Raw genomic sequence first — 11686 nt, forward strand, 5'->3', positions numbered from 1 at the left:
TCTTGCGTACATTAGTGCTGCCACCTTGAGCTGGCAATCAAACTTTACTGGGGTCCTAGTGTAGAGAAAAGCAAGTTAATACTATTATTGCATTATTTTAAATATTTGTTACTATGTATGTGATGAAAGGTTTGTGAATTAAAGAGATACGAGTATTTGTGTATATAGTTCTAATTTGGGACTTAGAAGTATTCATTTTTACAGGTTAGTGTATATATGATAGCTTTCTACAGTTCAGAAACTTATGTGGCTCCCTAAAAGTCTACCTCAAGTTTTTTTAGCAACTGATCGAATAATGTAGAAAAGAACTTGACCAATGGGCAAAGTACAATAGTAAAACCCTGTTGTTCTAGGCATCAAACGATGTGGATTCCACAAAACTGCAGACGAACATGAAAGTTACTTTCAAGTTTGAATGCCTTCTCATTTTGATAGAACTTAACAGAAAAATTCTACATGTGAAAGCTGCAGGCAAGTAAATTTACTACCCAGCAACTCACCGGTAAAGTTCAACACAGACAAGCATCCAAGACTTTAACATCAGTCAATAACCTGACACAATTGTAATAGAACATTACACAACTTGTATACAAAAACAATAGCTGTTACCAAAGTGATATAGTTTTCTTTGAAGAAGCTGTGATTGTCACGGTGAACATCTTTATAATAACTGGATAAAAAACGTTTGTCTTTCAAAACATCTAATGAATACCAGTGTATCATAAAATCTATAACTTAGCTTTTTAAAGTACACTCCAACTGCATGTTATCACTCAATATCCATGTGATGAAATAAAAATCCAATTTTTAAACTGTACTGCTATAACTTGTAACAACTAGAGTGCACATTACAGGAGTAATAGAACTGTCTAATACCTAGGATCTCCTCCATCAACATTAAATGTGTAGAATCCATGTCATAGCACATTGTTGCTCATGCCAAGGTAGAATTTCAGATTCAATCCCAAGACAAATGCCTTAACCAGATTCAGCTTATTTACAAATTGGTTAACTTCTTGTCAATCCTATTAATCTTTATTGCTGATATTAATCAAGAGGACCCCTAAAAGAAGTCACCTTCTAATTGGAAACTCTTAACTTTCATGGTAACTATATTAAAACTATTTAAAGAAGCAAAAGTGATAATGATTACATATTTTCCTGCTCTACTTCTAGTTCACGGTGGTAAAAGAAATTATACTGAGAACAATTTTATATATCTAATGTTTAATGCTATTCTGCATACGTGCACGTGATATGGAATAACAACGCTTGTAAAAATTCACAGGTCAGTGGAAAACAAACTGAGGTTTTCTTTCCACCAAAATAACTACTTTGTAATATGAGCTATTTCCAGACAGATGTTCTCTGTCTAAGAGCAAAGGACAAAAATCTGAAAGTGTAAGGACATGTTGGCTTGAACTATAACCAGACACAAAAACATATTTTCAACTGTGAACAATATGCATATATTTCTGTAAAACTCAATAGTCCAAAAGTAAATATTCAAGACTAGAGTAGTTCACAAGTATGTATTAAACATTCAAAATAAATGTGTTCACTCTCTGTACATCTACTTCAATATTGCTATAGATGTGTTCACATACATCCTAAAACAAGGTCTAGGTCTAAAACTTTAATAGATATACTTCAATTAAACAAAATAACAATGTGTTGTATGTTTAAAAAAAAAAGACCTTTAACATGAGTTTCTGGTACAGTAAGAATCAATTGAAGTATTAAACACATCAGAATTTTTTTGGCACAATTATATCACAGTTCTTCAAAGTTAGCCTTCACTCAAAAGACAACTCAATCTTTCTGCCACCGAAGCCCTTTTTGCAATCTTTTCAACATACTTAATGATGTGGTCTCTCTTCAAATCAATAGATAACACCTAAAATACAAAAAAGTATTAAGAATCTGTTAGAAAGTCATCCAACAAAACATTAAATATGAACAGTGAAAGAAATTTGTTTTGTTGTTGCTAACACAAACAAGATGGAATCCTCAATAGCCACGGCACTTGAAATTCTCTTAGGCAGGGTTAGAGTAAATTAAATCTACGAGACCTTTATTTCCTTTTTATTAGCTATATTTTTGTGCACCACCAGTACCAATCGTAGGGTGTGCATATACCCGATTCAATTTCATTACTCATCATGACCTCTGCCGGCCTACCCTCAAATTGAAATTATTTTAGGTAGGAGTAGAGTAAATTAATGTATGAGACCTAGGGCACGATCAAACATATCAATCAAAAGGGTTTGACCTCCTGAGTCCAAAACTGTAACTAGATCTCAAATCGGTCAAGAGATGACAGAGCTATGAGCTTAAACTCCGTATTTGGAATAAAAAAACTCTGAGCCACAGCTAGAAACTACAATAAGTAAAACAATTAATCTATTATTTTAATTTTTTCTTTCAACCAAACCCACAATATAAAAATAATTAATAAATAAGCTCTCAGCAATAATTAGAAATCCATTAACACAATATTTCATTTAAAATAACGAAATAGGATGCTAATGAAAAAGAGGTAGCTTGTGTTAAAATAAAAAGAAATGCTACTGCCATGCCTATAAAGCTTCTTAAAAGACAAATCCAAAATATTATAGTATTTCTAGTATAATTTTATAAGGTACAGTATGAGTTTTCAGAATATGTGAACATACAAATTTCAAATCACATCTCCTAAATTATGACAAATTTTATAAATCTAAACCAACAGATCAATGACCAGATTAGCAAAGGAAAGTTTGTGCAATACTTGGCATTGAAAAAATTCAGTTCTGCACATTTACATTCAATATATTTTCTAAAAATATATTTTTTTTTTCTTTTAATAATTCTAATTTTCACAGTATATATTTCTCAAAATCATTCACCAAAAGTTTATATTTTTCACCTTTTGTTTATACCTTGGAATGAGTGAACAAGAATGAACAAGCTTTGTGTGTATAAAGAATGAACAAGGCATGTGTGTATCTTGTATGAATGAACAAGAACAAATAAACTTTGTATCTTATTATCAATGAACGAAAACAAAAAGTTTTGTATGTTGGTACAAGTGAACACAAATGAACAACAAACCTGTCCATTTCTTGCTATAGCCAGAATTCCTTGGGTATCTTGTTTCAAGACAGCAGAGAAAACAATGTCTGGGCAGATAACCTGAGTATACAGTGGAGCCACAGTCTCCAAGTCGAATAGGTAGATACTCCCAAACTTTGTAGTTACATACACAAGGCCAAGGTGGCTGCTTACCTAAGAGATATTGTTTCTTAACAGTTAACATTATTTTTTTAGTCTCTATACCTTGTTACAACTTAAAATGCTTGCATATAATCACTTACATGTAATACAATCAGATTTTACAGCAAAGTCCTGTCAGGTCTCCCAGTGGATCACTGAAAAAACAAGTTTTTTTTTTAAGGTTTCATTTCGTAAAAAGATAGTTAACTATATATATAAACTAGCAGAAACACCACCCTGTGGGTGCCTGTTCAGTCAGGATCTTGGCAAGCTGAACAGTGTACTTCTGTCACGAAATTGCTTCCGACTTCTTCTCACCAGATCTTGCCTCATAACTTGATGAGCAAGCCTATATCTTTCTTTCTGTAACTTTCATCTTGATGTTTCATTTCCTTTCAAAAAGTTTGAGACTTTCTCCATGATAAGTCACTTTTCTGTTTGGCAATTTTTGGCATCGTGATTTTCTATGTTTTTCATCACTTTATACTCATATTGAAGTGAAAAAATAACATTTGTAACTTACAAAGATGGAGTTACTACAAAATTTTTGCAAATTTATATGCAATGAACACCATATAAAGGAAAAGGACTTGCGATTCCTTTGGCTGCAGAATAATTCAATGTAAAGGGTTCACGTGCTTGGATTCTTCAGCAGAAAATGTCACTTTTCTTCTGAAATATGACAATCATTTGCCTCTAAGAAGACCCACTTTGAAATTCTGCATTAAAATCACTTTACTATCTATAAGTATAAGTATATAAGTCCTCTTCGTTATATCACTGAGATGGTGAAATCTTTGATACTGACCCGTAACTTAGCAAGTCTCTTCAGCAAATCATTGAGCCGTTGAAGTCTTTGCTTTTAACTTGTAATTTAGCAGCTTACTTAAGCCTCCTTCAGTACATCAATGAGTTTTTAAAATTTTTATTAAAAACTTAATTTTGTTGATAATAATAAATGTACAAAATTAATGTACATTATTAAAAAGGAAAGAAGTACCATTTCTCCATAAAGGAAGTGATTTAGGAAAAAAAAGTTATAAATAGGATCATATTATTTTTTTATTTTAGTGAGGGTCTATTTTATAACATTTTTCATTTTGGTGTGACATAAAGCTATTATTTACTTATTTTTAAAAAAAAGGACCCACCTTTTTTTATAAGAGAACCAATTATAATGAAAATTTTTAGAAACTTAAGATGTTGAAAAGTTTCATCCAAATTAGACTTAAACCGTGGGAGGTGTTTTGCAGACAGATGGACATTAACTTCTTATATAAATAATTAATATTTTAGTAATACCAAAGGTGAGTTTCTATACCCATCTGTAAAATGTTCAAGAAGAAATTCATGATATTGTGTGTGATGACAGAGATTTTACCAGTTTTATTCCAATAATGCTGACAATGAAGTCTGAATTATTTCTACATATCAGGATTTCTGTACGATAATTATGATAATATCATTAACACAGAATAAAAAACTTTTGGCAATGTTTTGTGGTTAAAAATATTCAATTTTAAAAGTTTTAATCATTAATTCATAAGCTTGATCAAATTAACTGACTCTTAGATCTGTGAAGCTATACATATCAATTCTTACTGTAACTCTGAGTTTACTAAGTGTGTTCACAAAATCTGGCAAGCTTTTAGTAAACACCAAGTATGTTATACACAAACAAAAATCAAATTTTTAATAAAGTATTTCTTCTAAAGATTTGTCCTGTATATTTCCAAACTGTTTTAATGAATAAGTTTAAGTGAAAAGCAGTTTTTATGATAAGAATAAAATTACTTCTTTCCACCTTACATTTTTCATATTTCATTTGCATAGCCTATAGAAACCTTTTTAAATGAATATCAAGTTATTCTGGTAAAACTTTGTTTTATCTGTTATTTTCTCTAGACTAACACTAACTGTAAAAAAAAATCATAAATGTACCTATTCTTTCACAAAAGGGTCATATTGGTTGAATGTATTATATATTAAACTTTTAAGTTATCATATTGATGATATTAAGTGAAGCCTGGGAAGTATTACAAGCTGTACTTTTTCAAATTAATCATTGTGTGAAAGTTAGAAAGTATTACAAGCACTGCTTTCAAAGGATCATATTGAGTGAAGGTTACAAAGTATTACAAGATGTACTTTAAAAAATTAACATATTGAGCAAAAATTATCATGATTTGAGAAGGAATAAAATATTAAAAGTAGTACTCTTATAAAATTTTTGATGAATATTGCAGTCAGTTCAGAGGAAAGAATGGTAGTATTTACTTTATTTCATATTTTTAAACTTTCATTTCACTCTTGTAATACATTATAAACTTCATTCAATATGATCATTTTGTGAAAGTTAATATTTTTCTACCCTGAAAATATATTTCTAATAGATACTTACCCCCACTCACAGTTGCAACTATTCTCGATTTGATTGCCCTCTAGTGGACAAATTTTTACTTCCCACTAGCCTTGAATAACAATTATGACAAGCTGTACTTTTACAAAATGATCATATTGAGTGAAGATTAGAAAATATTACAAGTTATACTTTCACAAGTGATCATAGTGAGTGAAAGTTAGAATGTACTACAATCTGTACTTTCACAAAATGACCTATTAATTAGAATATATTACAAGCTCTGCTTTCACAATATGATCATATTGGTTGAATGTATTATATATTACAAGATGTACTTTCACAAAATAATCATACTGATGAAAGCTAAAAAGTATTACAAGTGGTACTTTCAATACAATTACTTACCTCTTTTCACAGTTACAGCTATTCTCGATTTGACTGCCCTCTAGTGCTTACATACCTGAGGTGAGTGGTAGAGGACCCTCCTCCTGCCACAGGCCAGTCGAGTTTCTCCCGGGGGCCATTGGTCTGAACTGGAGTTGACCTCCATCTTACAGTCCAATGTGCCCTAGCCACTCTACACACATTCCTCTTTCTGTTGGATTTGGGATGGATCATTTGTTCCACCCTTTGATCGCAGCACAACAGTTGGCTCCACTTGAGTGAAGTGATATACCTGGTTCAAATGTGGTGTGGTCTCCCATGGGTGTGATTCCTTTACATAGAGTTAGCATAATTCCATGGGTACTCTTCAGATGCATTTGAAGGATGCTCATCCATGTAATTTTACATTGGTCCTTCAATCTGCTCATTGTGGGATTCTAGCTGTAACTGTGAGTGACAGTAAGTAATCGGATTGGAAGTTAATATTTACCTACACTGAAAATATATTTCCAATAGATACTTACTTCTCTCACACTTCCTACCCATCCTCCTCACTTCACGGGTTGTTTTTCATGCCTTATTTCAAAATGAAGATTTGGTTCAACTGCATAGAGGTAGTCAGGTGCGATAGGAGGGAATGTTGCACTCCTATTGGTGAAGGGTTGTCTTGTGCTTAAATGCAGCTGAACCATGTGGTATACACATAGAATTAGGTGGGAGTTCAAGGCTGGTGGTGAGTGAAAATAGGAACCAGAAGGGAAGAGGAGCCTCTATTTTGAGAACTTAATCCGAGAACTTAAACCAATGTGTGGCAATCCAACACAATCTGGAACAACACATTCAGGGAATGTACATCTGATTAATGTCAGGAAGGTGGAAATGCAACATGAAGGGTCAATTCCAGTCTAAAACAAAATGGCACTGGGGATGTAACATCCAGTCTGTGGTAGGAGGAAGTCCACAGCCCACAAACATGTGAGGACTTATGTTGGTTGATCCAGCTCCAACCAAAATCAGTCACCCAGGAACCAACATCCAGGTGATGGCAGGAAGGAGGGCTCCCAGCCAAAGGGCAAACTGCAAAATAGATGGAAAATTCCCATCCAGACTAGCAGCATCTAGAATAAAACTGCAGCAGGAGGCTAGTTGCACCTTCTACACAGGCAGAACACCACCATCCTACTCTTGACTGAGTGGAATTGTACACATTCTGGAGGATTTCTCCGTGATCCACCACCCCAGTAGCTAGGAGCAGGGAAAGGTAAGGTCTCCCATACTGCAAGACGGGAAAGGGGAAACACACTGGAGAGTCCGGAGGAATACATCACCAGAGAAAGTACAATGGGTGACCAAAGAACCCTATTCTGAAAAGCAGACCATTCCCGATTCTGGCAATCTAAGGAACATTAAAGATGAGCAGCAATCTCTTTCTGCTTTACTCATGTTAGTCCATGAGTGTATCGTCCAGTACAAACATATTTATGACACAATATACTGCGAGGAAGAACCTGCAAGTAGTCTTGTGGAACACCCTCCCCCCTTCTCAACAGTAAGCATGATAGACCTTATAGATCTAACAGAGCAGATATTGGACATCAGTATACCTAGACAGGTGCCACTCGCCACAGAGCAGTATCCATAAAATGTTAAGTAGGCCCTTAAAAAATAAATTAAACAAAAAGAACTTACACACTCAGAGTTGTACCAACATATGGAGAACAGCTACAGGGAGAAGTTGATATCCAGCTAAGCAGGAAACTACCAGATGGTGCAAGTAGTGGAAACTCAAGGCATGGGGAGTGGTCTATAAAATGATGGTAACTGTGCCCGCAAAAATGAAAGAATTGAGCAAACAACCAGACTACCCAATAGAAAGGATATGGTGTCGATATCAACCCAAAAGGAAGAGCTTGAAATTAATAAATGTGATCCTCATGGATGAAACATAGAAAATGACGTGAAGCTCAAGTAATAGGGATTTGAAGATAAGCATCGGACGCGTCGAATCTTGTCACCCAAAGCCCTGGAAGAAAGGCCCATCTGAGAGACAGATAAGATTCCAGGGTGAACTGAGGTATGTTGAGGAGGTGATTTAGATGGGAGTGATCATTCACAGGATGCCAATCCTATGTCTTCTTGGGTATAACAAAAAAATACTGCAAAAGAACTCTGGAAGCACAAACCTGATGAGAAGGACTTGAACTGCTTCTATGAGATGCTGGCAGGAAATGGAACCTTAAGGGGAGGAGGAGAAACTGGGATAGGGGATAAGGCAGCGGATGTAAAGAAAAGGAAGGAGAAGCCTTTTGACAAAACTCAAATGACCCAAGAATCAATGGTATAAATCTATCACACCTCTGAGAAAATAAGCGAACCTGACTCCCACAGAGGCTGAATCCATAGGGTAATGCTGACATCATAGAGGGCATTGATATACAATGGTATGACATGTAAACATGGCCCAGGAAGGAGGAACCAGTAAAGGAGCAGAAAAAGGAGGATGGGAAACAAGAACTGGAAGAGGAGGTTGAGAGAATGGAAAGTAAGTGAAGGTAGAGAAGTGTGCAATCTAGCATTTTCAATATGAGACTCCAAGGTGTCTGGGAGCCCATCAAAGATCGTAGATCTCAAAAAAGGGGCTGATCAAAGATCTTACAAGGAAATCGGGGGTGGGACGAGGAGATGCACATGTGTCAACAAGCCTCTCAACCTAAGAGATCTTAGCAACACAGGAGCAAAGTGTGTAGGGAAAGTGCAGACAAAGACAATATAGACAAGTTAGGGAGTAGCAAGGTACAGACTTCTGCTGAAAAAACCCTTGGGAGAATAATGGAAAGCTGTGGACAACAGGTGAATGGATGTCAAATGATGAAGAAGTGTTGTTGTCCATCGAGAAAGAATTTTCTGAATGATGATATACAAGTGCATGAGCCTCTGTAGTACATGGAGGGCACAGCATTCTAATCCCCACATGTAATTGATCTGTAAAAATCAGGTGAAGGGGGTAAATGAAAAACTCAGAACTAGGTGCTGCAGTTAATAAGGATTGGGAGGAATCAAATGACACAGGTGACAAATATAAAACACAACATATCTGTGATATCAAGTCTAAAAATGGTGACTAAGGTATAGGTGCTTCAACAGGCTAAAAACATACCAGTACAGCATAGGAATGGGGGAGGGTGTCCAAGTCCACATCATCCTGATCAAAGTCCCCCACATAATGGCAGAATTGCTTGTAGATTGGGAGATCCCTCGGCCCACGTGAAAGAAGCCATCTCCTGATGAACTAAACAACACTTCCTCTGCCAATAATGCCATGACTAAAGCCATTGTCACAGACTGTTGAATGCTGATACCGTCAGTAGCCGTTGTAGTCGCAATTAAGTATGCACGGGTAGTAAAATTTGGCCGAATACCGGGTCCAGGTACCTAGTCACTGAGATTCGGAAAGGGCCGGATTTCAACCAGGAAGGGTTGACCCTTGCCCCCCCAAAAAACACAATAAAATACACAAAAATTAGAAACAAAAACAAAATTGACGTTTATTATATTTAACTGAATAATCACCAACAGAACATTCAAGTTTTACTTTCAACTTTCAATGCATAGCCCCAACTTCTCACACCTTAACCCCTATTCTTCTCAAAACCTACATTCCCCAGAAATCCACTTCTCAAGCCATGCCTGTTATTATCCCCTATTGTTCTCTGAATCCCCGACTTTCATCGGGCAGTCAGTTTTTGTTGCTCAGAACATGTTTTCCTTTAACTAAATCAATTAACGACTGTACCTTTCAGTACCGTGTTAGTTGCCACAAAGATTAGGGCTTAGATGCCTAACTTCGACACTCGGCCAGAGCCGAGTATTACTAGGTAGCCCAATACCCGGCCGGATCTGAATATCTAGCCAGGTAACCGTGCATTCCTAGTCATAATAGTAAATTGGAAATTCAAAAATATTGACTGACAACCGGTAATTGAGTGAGAAATAGAATTCACAATGAAATGCAAAAATTCAACTTGATAGTGGATTATAAACAATACATTGAAATGTGAAAATCAGCAACTGAATATTTTCCAAATGCAAAAAAGAAAGAAAAATGTCTGAAATCATGCACTAACTCTTAACACTGTCATGACAAATCAAGAAGTGAAGATTGGGTTTAACTGCATAGAGGTAGTCATCTGCAATAGGAGGGTGTGTAGTACTCTTATTGGTGGAGGATTGTTGCATGCTAATTTGCATGCTTAAATGCAGCTGAATTACATGAAATTAGGTGGGAGTTCAATGCTAGTGGGGAGTGAAACTTTGCGCACTAGAATCAAATCGAGAATAGCTGTAACTGTGAAAAGAGATAAGTAATCATATTGAAAGTACTACTCGTAATACTTTTAAGCCTTCATCAATATGATTATTTTGTGAAAGTACACTTTTTTAATACTTTCTAATCTTCCCTTAATATGATCAGTTTGTGAAAGTACACTTTTTAGTACTTTCTAATCTTCCCTTAATATGATCAGTTTGTGAAAGTACACTTTTTAGTACTTTCTAATCTTCCCTTAATATGATCAGTTTGTGAGTGAAGATTAGAAAGTATTACAAGCTGTACTTTCACAAAATGATCATATTGAGTGAAGGTTAGAAAAGTATTACAAGCTATTCTTTCACAAAAGGGTCATATTGGTAGAAAGGGTTGGAAAGCTGTTCCTTCACAATATGATCATATTTGTTGAATGTATTAGAAACTACTACAAGCTTTACTTTCATAAAATGATTATAATAAGTGAAGAATAATATTAAAAGCTGTACCTTCACAAACTGATCATATTAAGGGAAGATTAGAAAGTATTAAAAAAGTGTACCTTCACAAACTGATCATATTAAGGGAAGATTAGAAAGTACTAAAAAGTGTACTTTAATAAAAATAGCAATATTTATAGGTTAATACTAATGCAAGCTGTAATATTTTATTGCACAAATTGTAATTTATTAACCTTTTATATAAAGTGATTTTTTTTTATAAATAGCTATGTCATGATTAGTTTCTATAAGAGGTGTAAAAATTCCTGCAGTTTTTTCACTCAATTTCCAACACATTTATGAAATAATTATATTTCTTTAATTATCAGATTTTCTGACTTTATGCTAATTTTCAGTCAAGTTTTTTTTAATGTGTACTTCAAACTTAGTATTTTTCCTCATGAAACATTATTGTAATGAGTGAAAGTCAGAAAGTGTTACAAGCTGTACTGTCACAAAATCATTATAATGGGTTTACTTTGAAACACAAAAAATTAAAACATCCTCAACTTATAAAAACAAACAGGAAAATACAGGAAACTTATAAAAACAAACAGGAAAATACAGGATACTTATAAAAACAAACAGGAAAATATAAGCAACAAGGCTTAATAGGTGGTATGAAACAACCATATATGAGTATTACACATTTATGTGCCACAAAAAAGTTATGACTTTTCTGTTTTGTTGCTTTTCAAGAAGAAAAATGTTAATATTAATTTACTAACCTGGACAGAAATAGGAAAATCAAACCTCCCCCATGGATCTTGGAAGTCAAATGTTTCAGTATGGAAGACAGGGGCAAAGTTTCCAGGCTTGTGTGACCCAAGCTCAACAACATGTACCTGATTAATATATATATATATATATATATATATATAT

At 34.6% G+C, this 11686-nt stretch overlaps 1 protein-coding gene across 1 annotated transcript in view; it reads right to left on the bottom strand.

Annotated features, from left to right (window-relative positions):
- Nucleotides 1-230: 230 nt before the first annotated feature.
- LOC106470441 (clathrin heavy chain-like) overlaps nt 231-11686 on the bottom strand; it is a 39279-nt gene continuing 27823 nt past the window's right edge. Inside the window, exons 8-10 of the mRNA XM_013930999.2 lie at nt 11533-11649; nt 3094-3267; nt 231-1897 (exon numbers count right to left, since the gene is read on the bottom strand). Coding sequence (XP_013786453.1) covers nt 1790-1897; nt 3094-3267; nt 11533-11649 — 399 coding nt within the window. The 3' untranslated portion in view covers nt 231-1789. The remainder of the gene's footprint in view (nt 1898-3093; nt 3268-11532; nt 11650-11686) is intronic.

The sequence above is a fragment of the Limulus polyphemus genome, unplaced genomic scaffold (assembly GCF_000517525.1).
Source record: "Limulus polyphemus unplaced genomic scaffold, Limulus_polyphemus-2.1.2 Scaffold4008, whole genome shotgun sequence".
Taxonomy (NCBI): domain Eukaryota; kingdom Metazoa; phylum Arthropoda; class Merostomata; order Xiphosura; family Limulidae; genus Limulus; species Limulus polyphemus.